This window comes from Hemiscyllium ocellatum, chromosome 44, assembly GCF_020745735.1.
Source record: "Hemiscyllium ocellatum isolate sHemOce1 chromosome 44, sHemOce1.pat.X.cur, whole genome shotgun sequence".
Classification (NCBI taxonomy): domain Eukaryota; kingdom Metazoa; phylum Chordata; class Chondrichthyes; order Orectolobiformes; family Hemiscylliidae; genus Hemiscyllium; species Hemiscyllium ocellatum.
The window spans coordinates 7,330,867-7,349,983 of NC_083444.1; the positions used below are offsets into that span (position 1 = coordinate 7,330,867).

The following is a 19,117-nucleotide window of genomic DNA, read 5'->3' on the forward strand; positions in this document are numbered from 1 at the left end:
AAGCAAGGGGTCGGCGAAGGAGTCAGAAGATCAGTGATCCATCTTTCTCTCCTGGTGATACCCACCCACCTCCCTCCCCCGCAGTGCCCACCTCGTGCCCGTGTTTTCCTTTGGCGAGAACGAGCTCTTCAACCAAGTGGAGAACCCACCTGGGTCCCGTCTGAGGGCGATACAGGACAAGCTGCAGAAGGTGATGGGGTTGGCTCTGCCCCTCTTCCACGCCCGAGGGGTATTTCAGTACAACTTCGGACTCGTGCCCTTCCGTAACCCTGTCCACACTGTCGGTAAGGGGGCTCGGTGGGGCGAGGGAGAGGGGCAGGTGGCAGTCTCACTGTGGGGGGAGGAAGAGGGAAAATATACCAGGGTGTAGATGGCTCCCTTCCAATATCCCAGGCCTCCAAACTCAATGGCAACCTTTGATTGTGGGTGTGGTGTATTGTCTGGGGCAGGGACCTCCTGCTATCTCTCCCTCCTTCGCAAGGGGCCAAATGACCTTCTCCTGCCCCCCCCCCCCCACCATGATTGGGTACTCGCCAAAGACAGTGCCATCTGCTGTCCGGAGGCCTGGAACTACATTGTGACAGTCAACTGTTTACATACAGGATTCCCATTTGAAACCTCCGCGTCTCTAGGCGGGGGGTCTGGGGGTGTGGGGAGGGGGAGGTTTCGGAGGGGGACTGAAACAGGTTGGCCAAGGAAGATCCCAGGTCCATGCCGAGCTCCCGATACTGGATGGTGTTCCCACCTCTGCTCCCCACGCTGTGATCCCAAATGAAGATTGTGATGCTTTGATGGTTGAAGAGGTGAGTGGGACTTTTATTTAAGGCTTTTCCCACCACATACCCTCGCATGTGGCAATGCCCAGGGGTCAGGGAGCATGCGCTCAGGAGGGATGGAGAAGGGAGACCGAACGAGGAGGGGAATGGGATTCAGTGAGGCAGGCACAAGGGTCACTGAGGACCATTTTGGGATTGAGCTCATCTTGTGTTTTCTCTGTCTCTGTCTCTCTCTCTGTTGTTGCACACATTTCCCGTGTCCCTTTCTATCTTCTTTTTCTTTCCCACCCTCAAATTTATTTATCTTTTATCTGCTGTGTGTCACACTCATCCCTTTCTTTGTCCAACCTTGTCTCTCTCCTCTCTCTTTGCTTACCACTCACTCTCTCTCAAACTTCCTATTTACTCCTGTCTTTCCCCATCCTTTCTGACTGAACTCCCTGTTTTGTCTCTGTCTGTCTGTGTCTTGCTGTGTGTGTTTTCCCTCCCTGTCTCTCTCTCTCTCTGTGTCCTCCCTCCCTGACTCTCTCTGGTTTCTTTCTCTCTCTCTCTCTCTCTCTCTCTCTCTCTCTCTCTGTTCTCCCTCACTCTCCTCCCTCCCTGTCTCTCTGTTTTCCCTCCCTGTCTCTCTCTGGTTTCCCTCCCTGTCTCTCTCTCTCTCTCTCCTCTCTCTCTCCCTCTCTGTAAGTGTGCGTGTCTCTGTCTCCCCCTGCCCCCTCCAGTGGGAAAGCCGATCGTTGTGGAGCGGAATGTGAGTCCATCGCGGGAGGATGTTGAGAAGCTCCATGGGGAATACCTAGCTCAGCTTGTGGCTCTATTTGAAGAGAATAAGACTAAGTATGGCATTGCAGAGAGTAGTCACTTGGAGCTGGTGTAGAGAGACTGGCAGTGTGCCCGCACACGTACAGACACACTTTTGTAATGCCATTCAGACTGGCATCGTCCTGCTGTCAGTCCCCAATAAACACCGGCTCCCTGTGTCTCGTTTGTACACCTTTCCCTTCCGAGTGTCTGCTGAAGGTCCTGGATCCTGTCCGGGAGATTTTTCTGCTGGAATTTCCATTTTCAGGGTTTTTAGTGACTGTGTGTTCAGTGACAGTTCCTCACCCTCAGCCATTCCCTCCAGATTTCCAGCTTCCAATTCCAATCAAGAATTCCAGGGGAAATTCCCCTGGACAAGACTCTTTCCCCAGCATTCAGTCAGCAATTGCACAGTGCTGTAGAGAGAGCTTTACTCTCTATCTAACCCCATGCTGTCCCTGTCCTGGGGAGTGTTTGATGGGGACAGTGTAGGGGGAGCTTTACTCTGTATCTAACCCCATGCTGTCCCTGTCCTGGGGGGTGTTTGGGGGACAGTGTAGAGGGAGCTTTACTCTGTCTCTAACCCTGTGCTATCCCTGATGGCCTGTGTTCCCGGTGAGCTGAAGGGGATGGAGGGGACAGTCAGTGTGCTGACACATTCTGGAGATCAGGTGAGTGTCAGTTCCCTTGATGTTGTCCCTTCTGAGTTCTGAATCTGAGAGAATGGTCCCACGGTTTTGATGAAGATGTGACTCCCTCCTGTTCCTGAGTACTGGTCTCCGAGGGCGCGGGTGAAGTGGGCTCAGTAGATAGTGAGCTGTGTGGTTTCGGACAGTCCGTACTGCCCCTTGTATTTATTGAACAGCCTGACCAAGGCCTCCATGTACTGAGCGTGGTAGTGACTCACCTCCTCCTCTGATGGGTTTGTGCTCTGTCTCACTGTGATGGGTTCACCAACTGTGGGGAAAGGGCACAGTGCCAGTCCGTCAGACCTGTGCCATATCCCTCAGACCTTCACCAATCCCTGCAGTTACCCCTCGCCTCCGAATTCCCCCTCGACACACCTCTTCCCTGCCATCTACCCCCTCTCTCTCCCCTGCAATCTCTTCGCCCCCCCCAGCACACTCAAGCCCCTCCCATGCCCTCTCCCTGCTCTGCTCTCTCCCCCACCTCCACACACTCTCTCCCCCTCCTCAACACTCCTCACCCTGACCTCTTCCTGCTCCACACTCTCTCTTCCCCCCCGTACATTGTCTCTCCCCTCAGCACTAACTCTCTCTCCCCGCTCACTCTCTCTCTCCTGCTCTCTCTTCCCCTCTCTCTCTCTCTCTCTCTCTCTCCCTGCGCTCGCGCTCTCTCTCTCTCCCTGCGCTCTCTCCCCGCGCTCGCTCTCACTCTCTTTCGCTCGCGCTCCCCTGCACTCGCTCGCGCTCCCCTGCACTCTCTCTCCCCCCTGCTCTCTCTCTCTCTCTCCCCCCTGCTCTCTCTCTCTCTCCCCTGCTCTCTCTCTCTCTCTCTCTCTCTCCCCCCTGCTCTCTCTCTCTCCCCCCCTGCTCTCTCTCTCTCTCTCTCTCTCTCTCTCTCTCCCCCTGCTCTCTCTCTCTCTCTCTCTCTCTCCCCTGCTCGCTCTCTCTCCCCTGCACACTCTTTTTCTCTCTCTCTCTCTCTCTCTCTCTCTCTCTCTCTCTCTCTCTCTCTCTCTCTCTCTCTCTCTCTCTCTCCCCGCGCGCGCTCTCCCTCCCCGCCCCTTCGCGCTCTCTCTCCCTCCCCGCACCTGCGCGCTCTCTCCCTCCTCCCCCCTTGCTATCCTCCCCTCCCCCCTCGCTCTCCTCCTCCCCCCCCGCTCTCTCTCCTCCTCCCCCCCGCTCTCTCTCCCACTCATCCCTCCCTCAAGCTTTTTCTGTATCTCCCTGCCTCATTCCACCTCTCCCTGACTTCCTTGCCTCCGCCTTTCCCACTTTCCTTCACTCCCTCACCCCTTCACACCATCTCTCCCTCCCTCCTCCACTACTTTGCCTCCCCTCCCACTCACCCCTTCAACTCCATCTCTCTTTTCCCTCACTCCCTCGCCTGTGTGTGTCTGCTGGCCCCTCCCTCACCCACAGTCCTTCGGCCTCCCTCTTCCACATTCCCTCGCTCTCTCTCCTCCCCACCTCTACCTCGCTCCTCCTCTTGCCCCCTCACTCTGCCCGTCTCTCGGTTTACTGTATGCCCTTCCCGGATATTCACGGTCAGTCCCGGCAGTGGGCATCATACCCACCTACAGTCATGACGGGCTTGGCGTAGGGCAACAGCCCCCAGGAGCGGGCAGAGAGCAGCCCCCGGCCACGGAACAAACACGGAGCAAATCCCATCCACTTCTGGAAGGTCACCTGGAGCGACTTCATCCAACTTCCCGACCGGAAGACCAACTGCTCAAAGACATCGTTCTCCCCGAAACTGTAAACGGGAACGAGGTCGGCCCTACGGAGGGAGAGAGGGAACACAGTCACCTCGAGGGGAGGGAGAGAGAGAGGGAACACAGTCACCTCGAGGGGAGGGAGAGAGAGAGGGAACACAGTCACCTCGAGGGGAATGAGCGAGAGAGGGAACACAGTCACCTCGAGGGGAATGGGAGAGGGAGAGGGAACACAGTCACCTCCAGGGGAATGGGAGAGAGAGAGGGAACACAGTCAGCTCAAGGGGAATGGGAGAGAGAGAACACAGTCACCTCGAGGGGAGGATGAGAGAGAGAGAGAGGGAACACAGTCACCTCAAGGGGAGAGGGAGTGGGAGAGGGAACACAGTCACCTCGAGGGGAATGGGAGAGAGAGAGGGAACACAGTCACCTCGAGGGGAGGGAGAGAGAGAGGGAACACAGTCACCTCAAGGGGAGAGGGAGTGGGAGAGGGAACACAGTCACCTCGAGGGGAATGAGCGAGAGAGGGAACACAGTCACCTCGAGGGGAATGGGGGAGAGAGAGAGGGAACACAGTCACCTCCAGGGGAATGGGAGAGAGAGAGGGAACACAGTCAGCTCAAGGGGAATGGGAGAGAGAGAACACAGTCACCTCGAGGGGAGGATGAGAGAGAGAGAGAGGGAACACAGTCACCTCAAGGGGAGAGGGAGTGGGAGAGGGAACACAGTCACCTCGAGGGGAATGGGAGAGAGAGAGGGAACACAGTCACCTCGAGGGGAGGGAGAGAGAGAGGGAACACAGTCACCTCCAGGGGAATGGGAGAGAGAGAGGGAACACAGTCACCTCGAGGGGAGGGAGAGAGAGAGGGAACACAGTCAGCTCAAGGGGGGAGGGAGAGGGAACACAGTCACCTCGAGGGGAGGGAGAGAGAACACAGTCAGCTCAAGGGGGGAGGGAGAGGGAACACAGTCACCTCGAGGGGAGGGAGAGAGAGAGAGGGAACACAGTCACCTCGAGGGGAGGGAGAGAAAGAGGGAACACAGTCAGCTCAAGGGGGGAGGGAGAGGGAACACAGACACCTCAAGGGGAGAGGGAGAGGGAACACAGTCACCTCGAGGGGAATGGGAGAGGGAACGGAAACACAGTCACCTCGAGGGGAATGGGAGAGGGAACGCAGTCACCTCGAGGGGAATGGGAGGGGGAGAGGGAACGCAGTCACCTCGAGGGGAATGGGAGAGAGAGGGAACACAGTCACCTCGAGGGGAATGGGAGAGGGAGAGGGAACGCAGTCACCTCGAGGGGAATGGGAGAGGGAACGCAGTCACCTCGAGGGGAGAGGGAGAGGGAACGCAGTCACCTCGAGGGGAATGGGAGAGGGAACGCAGTCACCTCGAGGGGAGAGGGAGAGGGAACGCAGTCACCTCGAGGGGAATGGGAGGGGGAGAGGGAATGCCGTCACCTCGAGGGGAATGTGGGAGGGAGAGGGAACGCAGTCACCTCGAGGGGAGAGGGAGAGGGAACGCAGTCACCTCGAGGGGAATGTGGGAGAGAGAGGGAACACAGTCACCTCGAGGGGAATGGGAGAGGGAGAGGGAACGCAGTCACCTCGAGGGGAATGGGAGAGGGAACGCAGTCACCTCGAGGGGAATGGGAGAGGGAACGCAGTCACCTCGAGGGGAGAGGGAGAGGGAACGCAGTCACCTCGAGGGGAGAGGGAGAGGGAACGCAGTCACCTCGAGGGGAATGGGAGGGGGAGAGGGAATGCCGTCACCTCGAGGGGAATGTGGGAGGGAACGCAGTCACCTCGAGGGGAGAGGGAGAGGGAACGGAAACACAGTCATCTCGAGGGGAATGGGAGAGGGAGAGGGAACACAGTCACCTCGAGGGGAATGGGAGGGGGAGAGGGAATGCCGTCACCTCGAGGGGAATGTGGGAGGGAGAGGGAATGCAGTCACCTCGAGGGGAATGGGAGAGGGAACGCAGTCACCTCGAGGGGAATGGGAGGGGGAGAGGGAACACAGTCACCTCGAGGGGAATGAGCGAGAGAGGGAACACAGTCACCTCGAGGGGAATGGGAGAGAGAGAGGGAACACAGTCACCTCGAGGGGAATGGGAGAGAGAGGGAACACAGTCAGCTCGAGGGGAGGGAGAGAGAGGGAACACAGTCACCTCGAGGGGAGGGAGAGGGAGAGGGAACACAGTCACCTCAAGGGGAATGGGAGAGGGAGAGGGAACACAGTCACCTCGAGGGGAATGGGAGAGGGAACGGAAACACAGTCACCTCGAGGGGAATGGGAGAGGGAACGCAGTCACCTCGAGGGGAATGGGAGGGGGAGAGGGAACGCAGTCACCTCGAGGGGAATGAGGGTGAGAGGGAACGCAGTCACCTCGAGGGGAATGATGGAGAGAGAACGCAGTCACCTCGAGGGGAATGGGAGAGGGAGAGGGAACACAGTCACTTCGAGGGGAGGGTGAGAGAGGGAACGCAGTCACCTCGAGGGGAATGGGAGGGAGAGAGAGAACACAGTCACCTCAAGAGGAACTGGAGAGAGAGGGAACACAGTCTCATTGAGGGGAACGGGAGAGAGGGAACACAGTCACCTCAATGGGGGAGTGTTAGAGGGAACACAGTCACCTCGAGTGGGGCAAGAGAGAGATTGGGATCACAGTCACTTCGGGGGGGTGACAGAGAGGGAGGGAAAACAGTCACCTCTGGGGGGGGGGCGTGAGAGAGAGGGAACACAGTCACCTCAAGGGGGGGGAGAGAGAGAGAGGGAACAATCACTTCGAATGGGGGAGAGAGGAAGGGAACACAGTCACCTCGAGGGGGAGAGAGAGAGGGAACACAGTCACCTTGAGGGGGGGAAAGAGAGGGAACACAGTCACCTCGAGGGGGGGAGAGATAAGGAACACAGTCATCTCGAGGCGGGGAGAGAGAGGGAACACAGTCACCTTGAGGGGAGCGAGAGAGAGAGGGAACACAGTCACCTCGAGGGGAGCGAGAGAGAGCGGGAACGCAGTCACCTCGAGGGGGGGAGAGAGAGGGAACACAGTCACCTCGAGGAGGGGGGGGAGAGAGAGAGAGGGAACGCAGTCACCTCGCGGGGAGCGAGAGAGAGAGAGGGAACACAGTCACCTCGAGGCGGCAGAGAGAGAGAGGGAACACAGTCACCTCAAGGGGGGTGAGATAGAGGGAACACAGTCACCTCGAGGAGCGAGAGAGAGAGAGAGGGGGAACACAGTCACGGGGGGGATGCGAGAGAGAGGGAACACAGTCACCTCGAGGGGGGAGTGGAGAGAGAGGGAACACAGCCCCTCAGGTGGAGGGAGAGGGAACACAGTCACTTCGAGGGAGGGAGAGAGAGGGAACACAGTCCCCTCAGGTGGAGGGAGAGGGAACACTGTCACCTTGAGGGAGGGAGAGAGAGAGGGAACACAGTCACCTCGAGGGGAGAGAGAGGGAACACAGTCACCTCGAGGGGTGGCGGGGAGAGAGAGAGAGGGAACACAGTCACCTCGAGGGGGGAGTGGAGAGAGAGGGAGAACACAGTCACCTCGAGGGGGGAGTGGAGAGAGAGGGAGAACACAATCACTGTGGGAGGAGAGAGTGTCCTACCTGGGTGTGTGGTGTGGTAGAGGTAAGACACACTTGCATGTGTCTAGCCCCTGTCGTTACCTCTGGGCCTGACAGATCCCAGGATCTTGGCCAGTGTGGAAATGGAGCCATACAATTGCGCGCAGCAAGGTCCTGTGCCATGATGAGGGGAAATTTCTCTGATTGGGGCGGTGTGTGTACCACCCTCAAGATTGTGCCATGGGGGTCATTCTGCCTTTAGAGAAGTGTGCAGAATGACCCGTCCTGTTATTCGGGGGTGGGGTGTTCTACTGAGTGAGCGGGTGGGACTTCCCACTGTTAGTTTCAGTACCACCTGTAGGGGAGGGGGGTGGTGGCAAAACCCACTCCTTCCTCCTTGAGGACGATCAAGGTCAAGTGAGGGGTGTGACACACCCTGTCGTAGAGCAGCCTGGGCGAGACCTTGTGGGGAGTCTGGGGGGTGGGGATTGGGTGGTGGGGTGGTTGACCTACCCGTGGCTCAGTGCCAGTCGGATAAAGCCCATCCTGTCCTTCAGTAAGACGGAGTGGTCTCCTGGTGTGCCTGCCATCGATTCTGCCGCCCCTCCCACCACAATGATCACGGCGTTGCCCGCGCCGCGCTCCGACAGGATGTGGCCTAGGCTCGACCTGCTGACAGAGCACCCTCCTGTGGAACGGGAGGGCAGAGAGAGAAAGTGGGGGGGGGGGGTTGAGTTCAGTAAAATCCACTTTGAACCAATGACAAGGCTCCAAATCTGACCCCTGACCTTCGACATTGACCGCCAAACCCACCTAGGACCTCGCCATTGCCCATCTCTGGTTTAGATTAGATTCCTTACAGTGCAGAAACAGGCCCTTCGACCAACTCCCATCTAACTGTCCATCCCAGCCTCCCATTCTGACCTACATGTGACTCCAGGCTCACAACCATCTGTGTCTTACATTGGCTAGCACTGCTGCCTCACGGCGCCAGGGACCCGGGTTCGATTCCAGCCTCAGGTGACTGTCTGTGTGGAGTTTACACATTCGCCCCGTGTCTATGTGGGTTTCCTCTGGGGGTTCTGGTTTCCTCCCACAATTGGTTAGGGTGGATTGGCCATGCTAAATTGTCCCATAGTATCCAGGGATGGGCAGGTTAGGGTGGATTGGCCACGCTAAATTGTCCCATAGTGCCCAGGGATGTGCAGGTTAGGGTGGATTGGCCGTGCTAAATTGTCCCATAGTATCCAGGGATGGGCAGGTTAGGGTGGATTGGCCACGCTAAATTGTCCCATAGTGTCCAGGGATAGGCAGGTTAGGGTGGATTGGCCACGCTAAATTGTCCCATAGTGTCCTGGGATGTGCAGGTTAGGGTGGATTGGCCGTGCTAAATTGTCCCATAATGCCCAGGGATGTACAGGTTAGGGTGGATTGGCCACGCTAAATTGTCCCATAGTGCCCAGGGATGTGCAGGTTGGGGTGGATTGGCCACGCTAAATTGTCCCATATTGTCCAGAGATGTGCGGGTTAGGGTGGATTGGCCATGCTAAATTGTCCCGTATTGTCCAGGGATGTGCAGGTTAGGGTGGATTGGTCGTGCTAAATTGTCCCATAGTGCCCAGGGATGTGCAGGTTAGGGTGGATTGGCCAAGCTAAATTGTCCCATATTGTCCAGGAATGTGCAGGTTAGCGTGGATTAGCCATGCTAAATTGTCCCATAGTGCTCAGGGATGTGCAAGTTAGGGTGGATTAGCCGTGGGGCAATGCAGGGTTACAGTGATAGTGTCGGGATGTGGGATGCTCTTCAGATCTTCAGTATGGGCTCAATGAGCTGAATAGCCTCTAATACATCTTCTGCATTCATCTATTGACTGTCCCCTGTCCTAACCCAGTCCCATTGCCCACTATCCTTGGTTCCTGCTCTGTCCATGGCGCCAGTGGAGTCTGGAGTTACGTGTAGGCCAGACCAGGTCAGGAAGGTAGATCTCCTTCCCTGAAGGACTTTAGTGACCCAGAGGGAGGGTTTCCCTGATAACCCGTGTGTTCGCTTAATGTGTCTAAATTTTGACCGTTTTATCTATGCGGTCACGTTGGATTTTCCAAAATGAGTAATTCCCCTCCTGACTCTCCAATGCCTATCCCACCATCAGCAAGGCACAAGTCAGGAGTGTGAGGGAATACTCCCCACTTGCCCTGGATGGTGGGCAGTTCCAACAGCACTCAAGAAGCTCAACACCATCCAGGGGCAAAGCTGGATTGGCACCCAAAACATGTCCATTCTGTGCCACGTCTAATTGAGAAGATGGGGGTGAGCTGCCTTCTTGATCCACTGCAGTCCCGTGTGGTGTAGGGACACCCACACAGCACCGTGTGGGAGGAAGTCCCGGGATTCTGACCCAGCGACATTGAGCCAATATATTTCCAAGTCGGGATGGGGAGAGGGGAACGTGCAGGGGAGGCTGGTGTTCCCATGTATCCACTGCCCTTGTCCTTCTAGGTGGAGGTGGTCATTGGTTTGGAAGGTGCTGTTTGAGGATCTTGGGTGAATTTCTGCAGGGCGTCCTGTACATGGTACACACTGCTGCGATTGAGCATTGGTGGCGGGCGGGGAGGGGATGTGGCGCCAATTGGGTGGGGGCTGCTTTGTTCCTGGATGCTTCTTGAGTATTTCTGAAGCTGCTCCCATCCAGGGGCAAGTGGGGAGTATTCCCTCACGTTTCTGACTCGGCCCTTGTATTCCTGGAGCTGCACCCACCCGGGTATGGTGCCAATCGGTTGGCGGTTTTGTGGGTGGGAGGGGCAGCGTAGGGAGACGACAGCTGGAAGCAGGTGAGGTGGCGATGGGACTGGCACCCTTACCCCCGCTGAGCAGGTAGTCTCTGAAGATGGGCAGGCGGAAAAGTCCGCTCAGGGTGGCCAGGTGAGGGGTAATGCCAGGGAACATTCCGGAGAAGCCGTTTGCCTCTGTGCAGAAGTTACAGAAGGTGCCGAAACACATTATCCCGTGGGGGTGTGAGCCAAAGACATAGTTCCTCTTGGGGTCCAGGTCGGCCATTTTCACCATCTGCAAAGAAAAATAAGGTTCAGTGGATTGGACAGGGAAGTCCACCCCTTGGAGACATCCTGAGCTCTGTCACAGCAATGTCGTACGTGCATGTCATTACGATTCGCTCGCTCAGCCACGTTCATTCGAATATATGCAGACTCCTCCACAATCTCTGCTCTCCTCTGATTCTGACCTGCCCTCGAGTCATCCAGCACGGGAAAAAGGCCCTTTGCTCCAACTCGTCCATGCCGACCAGATATCCCAACCCAGCCTCGTCCCACTTGCCAGCACTTGGCCAATATCCCTGGAAAGAGCTTCCAATTCGTGAACCCGAGTCGAAGAGTGTGGCACTGGAAAAGCACAGCAGGTCATGCAGCATCTGAGGAGAATTGACGTTCCAGGCATAAGACCTTCCTCATGTTCCTGATGAAGAGCTTATGCTTGAAACATCGTTTCTCCAGCACCTCAGATGCTGCCTGACCTGCTGTGCTGTCCCAGCATCACACTCTTAACTCTAATCTCTGGCATCTGCAGTCCTTTCTGTCTCCTCTATTCATATTCCCATCCAGATGCCTTTTAAATGTTGTCATTGTACCAGCCTCCACCACTTCCTCTGGCAGCTCATTCCATTCACGCACCAGCCTCTGTGTGAAAAAGGTGCCCCTCAGGCCCCTTTCAAATATTTCCCCGCTCACCTTAAACCTCTGCCCTCTAGTTTTAGACTTCCCCACCCCAGGGAAAAGACCTTGTCTATTTATCCTATCCAGGCCCCTCATGATTTTATAAACCTCTATAAGGTCACCCCTCAGCCTCCGACGCTCCAGGGAAAACAGCCCCAGCCTGTTCAGCCTCTCCCTATAGCTCAAACCCTCCATCCCTGGCAACATCCTTGTAAATCTTTTCTGAACCCTTTCATGTTTGATCACATGGGAGACCAGAATGGAATGCAGAATTCCAAGGATTTTTCTGAGACTGGAGGGTTTGAGCTATGGAGAAAAGCTGAATAGGCTGGGGCTGTTTTCTCTGGAGTGTCGGAGGCTGAGAGGTTTATAAAATCATGAGGGGCATGGATAGGATAAATAGACAACGTCTTTTCCGTGGGGTGGGGGAGTCCAGAACTAGAGGGGCATAGGTTGAAGGTGAGAGGGGAGAGATTGAAAAGGGACCCTTTTTCACACAAAGGGTGGTGTGTGTATGGAATGATGAAGGGCTTCTGCCTGAAATGTCGATTTTCCTGCCCCTCGGATGCTGCCTGACTTGCTGTGTTTTTCCAGCACCACTCTCATCTTGCCAGAGGAAGTGGTGGAGGCTGGTACAACAGCAACATTTAAAAGGCATCTGGTTGGGTTTATGAATAGGAAGGGTTTAGAGGGAACCGAAACAGAAATTGCTGGAAAAGCTCAGCAGGTCTGGCAGCATCCGAGGATGTGGAGAGAAATCAGAGTTAAAGTTTACAGGGTCCAGTGCTCCTCCTTCAGAACGAAGGTTTGGAGCGATAGGGGCCTAACTCAGGCAGGTGGGAGTAGTACACTTTGGGATTATCGCTGCCATGGACTGGTTGGGTCCAAAGGTCTGTTTGCGAGCCATGTGACTCCCGCCGAGAGGCAGAATGAATCGTTTTTTTTCTCCCAACGAGTAGTTAGGGTGTGGAATGCAGTCTGTGGTGATAAGCTCAGATCAAACCTTCAGCAGGGACTTTGGGGGCTCTGGGTGGATGGTGATAAGGGGGTAAATGGCAGGAGATTAACACTGAGTTCCAAACGCTCAGAGAGTGATTCCAGGAACAGACTTAATGGGCTGGATAGTTTTGACACCAGGATTCCTAAAATTCTGTTTTGATTCCGTTCACCAGTTCCAAAGGTTTCTTCCAATCCAGTTTGACCTGGGGACTGTGGAAATGCAGATCTGTCTCTCGCTGGAAACAGTCACTTGCTGCCAAGAGTCAAAGATCATTCAGCTCTTATTGAGCTGAACAAAGGCCACTATTCATTAACCCTGTTCTAAACTGCACACTCTGCAATTTCACAATCTTCCGACTGGTATGTTCCCATCGATAACTTGCTTTATCTTGGTTTTATCTGCATTTCGCTGTCTGGGCCCAGCATTTATTGCCCCTCCCTAACTGCCCCCTTCAGAAGGTGGGGGGTGAGCTGCCTTCTTGACCCGCTGCAGTCCCGTGTGGTGTAGGGACACCCACACAGCGCCCGTTAGGGAGGGAGCTCCAGGATTCTGTCCCAGTGACACTGAAGGAACGACCGATATACTTCCATGGTGAGGGGCTCGGAGGGGAATTTGCAAGGGGTTGGTGTTCCCATGTATCTGCTGCCCTTGTCCTTCCAGATGGAAGTGGTCATGGGTTTGGAAGGTGCTGCCTGAGAAACTTGGTGTGTTGCTGCAGTTCATCTTGTAGATGGTACACACTGCTGCTACTGAGCGTCGGTGGGGGAGGGAGGGGATGTTTGTGGATGTGGTGTCAATCAGGTGGGGGCTTTTTGCCCCTGGATGGTATTGAGCTTCTTGAGTGTTGTCGGAGCTGCCCCCATTCAGGGGCAAGTGGGGATTATTCCCTCACACTCCTAGACTTGTGCCTTGTGGATGGTGGACAGGCTTTGGGGAGTCAGGTGGTGAGTTACACGCTGCAGGATTCCCAGTCTCATCCTGTTGTTGGAGTCATAGAGATGTACGGCACAGACACAGACTATTCGATCTAACTCGTTCATGCCGACCAGATATCCCAACCTAATCTAGTTCCATTTGCCAGCATTTGGTCCTTATCCCTCTAAACCCTTTTTATTTAAATACCCATCCAGATCCCTTTTAAATGTCGTAATTGTACCAGCCTCCACCACTTCCTCTGGCAGCTCATTCCATACATGTACCACCCTCTGTGTGAAAAAGTTGCCCCTTAGGTCTCTTTTATATCTTTCCCCTCTCACCCTAAACCTATGCCCCTCTAATTCCGGATTCCCCACACCCCATGGAAAAGACATTGTCTATTTATCCTACCTATGCCCTTCATGATTTTATAAACCTCTGTAAGGTCACCCCCTTAGTCTTCGACACTCCAGGGAAAACAGAGTAGGATCAAGGAAAATCCTAATGATTCCACAGGTATGTCAGGAATAAAAGAAAGACTACAGTAAGATCAATGACAGTAGTGGGAAGTTGATAAGGTTAGATGAACTTCAGATTGGTTTCACAGGTCGGTACAACATTGAGGGCCGAAGGGCCTGTACTGCGCTGTAATGTTCAATGTTTGATATAAGTACTGGCCTATGTTCAGGCTCTGGGGAGTGTTGCTGAACAAATGGACCTTGTAGGGCAGGTTCATAGCTCCTTGAAAGTAGAGATTCGGGTAGATAGGATAGTGAGGAAGACGTTTGATATGTTCTCCTTTATTGGTCAGAGCATTGAGTACAGGAGTTGGGAGGTCATGTTGCGGCTGTACAGGACATTGGTTAGGTCACTTTTGGAATACTGCATTCAGTTCTGGTCTCCCTGCTATCGGGAGGATGTTGTGAAACATGAAGGGGTTCAGAAAACTTTGGAGGGTTTGAGCAAAAGGGAGAGGCTGAATAGGCTGAGGCTGTTTTCCCTGGAGCATCGGAGCCTGAGGGGTGACCTGATAGAGGTTTATAAAATCATGAGGGGCATGGGTAGGGTAAGTAGACAAGGTCTTTTTCCCCAGGGTCGGGGAAACTAGAGGGCATAGGTTTAAGGTGAGAGGGGAAAGACATAAAAGGGAACTAAGGGACAACTTTTTCATGCAGTTCAATTAATTCCCCACAGGTCATTTGGCCCAACAATTCCACAATGACCCTCCGAAATGAGCCACCCAGATCCATTTCCCTCTGACTAATGCACCTAACACAATGGGACAGTTTAGCACAGCCAATCCACCCTAACCTGCACATCCCTGGACACGATGGGACAATTTAGCACGGCCAATCCACCCTAACCTGCACATCCCTGGGCACTATGGGACAATTTAGCACGGCCAATCCACCCTAACCTGCATATCCCTGGGCACTATGGGACAATTTAGCATGGCCAATGCACCCTAACCCGCACATCCCTGGGCGCTATGGGACAATTTAGCATGGCCAATCCACCCTAACCCGCACATCCCTGGACTCTTTGGGACAATTTAGCATGGCCAATCCACCCTAACCTGCACATCCCTGGGCACTATGGGACAATTTAGCACGGCCAATCCACCCTAACCTGCACATCCCTGGGCACTATGGGACAATTTAGCACGGCCAATCCACCCTAACCTGCACATCCCTGGGCACTATGGGACAATTTAGCGTGGCCAATCCACCCTAACCTGCCCATCCCTGGACACTATGGGACAATTTAGCACGGCCAATCCACCCTAACCTGCACATCCCTGGGCACTATGGGACAATTTAGCGTGGCCAATCCACCCTAACCTGCCCATCCCTGGACACTATGGGACAATTTAGCACAGCCAATCCACCCTAACCTGCACATCCCTGGGCACTATGGGACAATTTAGCACAGCCAATCCACCCTAACCTAGGTTAGGATATCTGGTCAGGATGGATGAGTTGGATCGAAGATTTGGACAGGTAAATGAATAGGAAAGGTTTTGAGGGATATGGGCCAAGTGCTGGCAAATGGGACTGGATTAATTTTGGATATCTGGTCGGCATGGACAGGTTGGATCAAATGGGCCAAAGGCCTTCGACACCACCGTGTGCACTCCGACCCCTGTTCCTGCTCTTACCCCTGTTCACTGCTGTTCGCACTTTAATCAATTAATTCCCCACAGGTCATTTGGCCCAACAATTCCACAATGACCCTCCGAAATGAGCCACCCAGATCCATTTCCCTCTGACTAATGCACCTAACACAATGGGACAGTTTAGCACAGCCAATCCACCCTAACCTGCACATCCCAGGGCACTATGGGACAATATAGCACGGCCAATCCACCCTAACCTGCACATCCCTGGACACTGTGGGACAATTTAGCATGGCCAATCCACCCTAACCCGCACATCTTTGGACTGTGGGAGGAAACCGGAGCACCTGGAGGAAACCCTCGCAGACACGGAGAAGAATGTGCAAACTTCACACCTACAATCGCCCGAGGCTGGAATTGAACCTGGGTCCCTGGTGCGGTGAGGCAGCAGTGCTAACCACTGAGCCGCCGTGCCACCAAGTAGATCCAGACAGGGGAGATATGGAGTTGTGGACGATCTAGAAGATCCTGCCCATGGGTCTTTGAGACTCTAGCAAGTATAGCCTGAACAGATTGAAGCTCTCTTCCTTCAACCTGACCACCCCAGGCACTGCCAAACCTGGGTAAATCTCTGCAGCAGGCTCTGCCCCTGTCAATCTGAGCTAAACTTGCCGCAGATCTGTTGAATTCCGGGATGGGAGGGAGATGGTAAACCTGGAAGTGGAAAACGCACCGAGATGGGGAAGTAGTCACGCATGTATCTCCACACCGTCCAGTTCCTGACCCACTGTGACCTCCGACCTCCTGGGGGGGGGGAGAAAAAGAGAGCGAAGTGAAGATTGACTGGCGATTGGTGAAAAATGTTCCAACAGGACCGGCTCTGCGGGAATCCGCGCGGGAATGTGGATATCGGGTTTGGTGGTGATGCCTGCTGCAGTGGGATAGCCCCAGCCGCTCACTCGCCTGGTAAAGCAGGATGGTTTTACCTCTTTCCGGGGTGTGGCGGTCGATGGTGAGCCAAGCCAGGTACAGGGCTGCAAGAGGCCAGAAGCGAGTCAGGAGGAGGTACCCAGTTAGGAGGCTGCAGAATACACCTGGACAGAGATCGGAGACCGTCAAACCACAAGCTCGAGTAGCAGCAGGCCATTCAGCCCATCGACTCTGTATCTCCCGTTCAAGGATCAGTCATCCCTAACTGCCTTTTCCCCTTGATTCCCTCCCTGGTTCAGAATCTGTCTCAGCTTCCAATGCACTTATGTTCCCACAGATTCCCTTCCCCTCAGAGAGAAGGAATTCCTCCGGGACTCTGTCATTAATGGGTGAGCCCTTACTCTGAGATGTTGGTCCTCTCTGGTCCTAGACTCTCCCACACAAAGGGTAACAACCTTCCCACATCCTCACCCCCCCCCCCCCACCGTCTATTTCCACACACCCCCGTCTATTTCCTCATCCCCCCATCCATTTCCACATCCCCTCCCGTCTATTTCCATATTCCCCCCCCCGTCTATTTCCACACCTCCCCGTCTATTTCCACACCCACCCGTCTATTTCCACATCCCCCCATCCATTTCCACATCCCCCCGTCTATTTCCACATCCTCCCCGTCTATTTCCACTTCCCCCCCGTCTATTTCTACATCCCCCCTCGTCTATTTCCACATTCCCCCCTGTCTATTTCCACATCCTCCCGTCTATTTCCACATCCCCCCATCCATTTCCACATTCCCCCCTGTCTATTTCCACACCCACCCGTCTATTTCCACATCCCCCCATCCATTTCCACATTCCCCCCTGTCTATTTCCACACCCACCCGTCTATTTCCACATCCTCCCGTCTATTTCCACACCCCCCCATCTATTTCCACATCCTCCACGTCTATTTCCACACCCCCCCGTCTATTTCCACACCCCCCCGTCTATTTCCACATCCTCCCCGTCTATTTCCACTTCCCCCCCGTCTATTTCTACATCCCCCCTCGTCTATTTCCACATCCCCCGTCTATTTCCACACCCACCCGTCTATTTCCACATTCCCCCCTGTCTATTTCCACACCCCCCCGGGCTATTTCCACATCTCCCTATTCACCATCTCTCTCCCTCTCTCTATCCCTTTCTCCCTCCCCTCCCTCTCTCGCTTCCCACTCTCCCTCTCTCTCTATCCCTCTCTCCTCAAATCTCTTGTCTCTCTCTATCCCTCTCTCCATTCACTCGCTCCTTCCCTCTCTCTCTATCCCTCTCTCCCTTCCACTCTCACTCCCTCAATGCCTTTCTCTCTCCCTCCCCTCCCTCTCTCTATATTTCTCTCTCCCTCCCCTTCCTCTCTCTATCTATCTCTCTCTTCCTCCTCTCTCTCTATTCCTCTCTCTATCCCACCCTCCCTTTCTTGATCCCTCCTTCCCTTTCTCTATTCCTCTCTCTATCCTTTCACTCTATCCCCTCTCTCTACCCCTCTTTCCCTCCCTCTCTCCGCACTCCCCAACCCCCTGAGAGCTGGCCGTTACTGATTGGCCTTTGATTGGTCCCTTAACCGATTATCTCTTTCTGGCGGAGTTCCAAGTGTTACTTGAAAGCACCCACAAAGCAAGGTGCTAGTTAAATGCAGCTTGGCTGCAAGCAGTGGTTGCTGCAGCCTGTTCCCCCCCCCAGGGGGTGTGATGGTGGGGAGAGGGTGACAGTGGGGGGAGGGGAAGGATGGAGACGGGGGCGATGTGTGATGGTGGGGGGGGAGGGAGTTTGATTTCTCACCCCTCTGTCCAAAATGGCTCTGTAGCTGAGCTCCTAGCATGCCCTGGGCTCTCCTCCTCTCTCCCCACCTCACCCTGCCCCCAATGGGGTAATACCACTGGGACCCGGGGGAGTAGGTGATGGCTAATGGAGGCAGCTGTGGCTGAGAGACTGGGGGGGGCAAGGGGGTAATAGATGGGTAGCAGAGGGGTGTAGGAGCATGGGGTAGGTTGATGAGGGCTGAGGGGACGTTGCATTTGAGGGTGTGTCAGTGCTGAGGGGGTGTTGGTGCTGAGGGTCTGAAGGGATTGAGGGTCTGAGGGAGTTGACTGTTCAAGGGAATTGAGGGGATTACGGGCCTGAGGGAGCTGAGGGTCTGAGGGAGTTCTGGGTCTGAGGGGATTGAGGGTCCAAGGGAGTAGAGGGTTGGAGGAAGTTGAGGGAATTGAGGGTCTGAAGGGAATAAGAGTCTGAGGGAGTTGAAGGGATTGAGGGTTTGAGGGTCTGAGGGAGTTGAAGGAATTGAGGGCCTGAGTGGAATGAGGAACTGAGGGAGTTGAGAGTCTGAGGGGATTGAGGGTCTGAGGATGTTGGTGGATTGAGGTTCTGAGACAGTTGAAGGGATTTGAGGTCTTGAGTGTATTGAGGATCTGAGTGTATTGAGGGTTTGACGTAGTTCAGGATCTGAGGGAATTGAGGATCTGAGTGTATTGAGGGCCTGAGGGGGTAGATTTTCCAGGAGTAGGATTCCTCCCTGTACCGGGGCACCTCATGTCCGCAGTGAGGTATGTGGACACTCACCCATCAACAAGAAGGTTAAAACCCATTGAAACACACTGAGTGTCTCCAACAGCCTTCGGAACATCATCCCACAGTCACCACCAGAATGTCATCGACAGGCCTGGGGAGGAGACACAACACAGTCAGGCCTGGGGAAAAGGCACAGCATTGTCAGGCCTGGGGAGGAGACACAGCACAGACAGGCCTGGGGAGAAGGGACAGCACAGACAGGCCTGGGGAGGAGACACAGCACAGTCTGGCCTGGGGAGAAGGGACATTACAGTCAGGCCTGGGGAGGAGACACAGC

General features: G+C 54.8%; 2 protein-coding genes across 2 annotated transcripts in view; one reads left to right on the forward strand and one right to left on the reverse strand.

Moving 5' to 3' along the window:
• Positions 1–1,756, forward strand: part of mogat3a (monoacylglycerol O-acyltransferase 3a) — a 14,319-nt gene extending 12,563 nt beyond the window's left edge. Inside the window, exons 5-6 of the mRNA XM_060854453.1 lie at positions 85–284; positions 1,499–1,756. Coding sequence (XP_060710436.1) covers positions 85–284; positions 1,499–1,653 — 355 coding nt within the window. The 3' untranslated portion in view covers positions 1,654–1,756. The remainder of the gene's footprint in view (positions 1–84; positions 285–1,498) is intronic.
• A 377-nt stretch (positions 1,757–2,133) lies between these two features.
• On the reverse strand, positions 2,134–18,902 carry LOC132835147 (diacylglycerol O-acyltransferase 2-like). Its single transcript, XM_060854479.1, has 7 exons — positions 18,832–18,902; positions 16,294–16,401; positions 16,041–16,111; positions 10,410–10,614; positions 8,064–8,238; positions 3,838–4,040; positions 2,134–2,534 (listed from the first exon to the last, which is right to left on the reverse strand). Exons 1-7 carry the CDS (start codon positions 18,896–18,898, stop codon positions 2,380–2,382), a joined length of 984 nt encoding a protein of 327 aa, XP_060710462.1. The 5' UTR covers positions 18,899–18,902; the 3' UTR covers positions 2,134–2,379.
• Between the last annotated feature and the right edge of the window lie 215 nt (positions 18,903–19,117).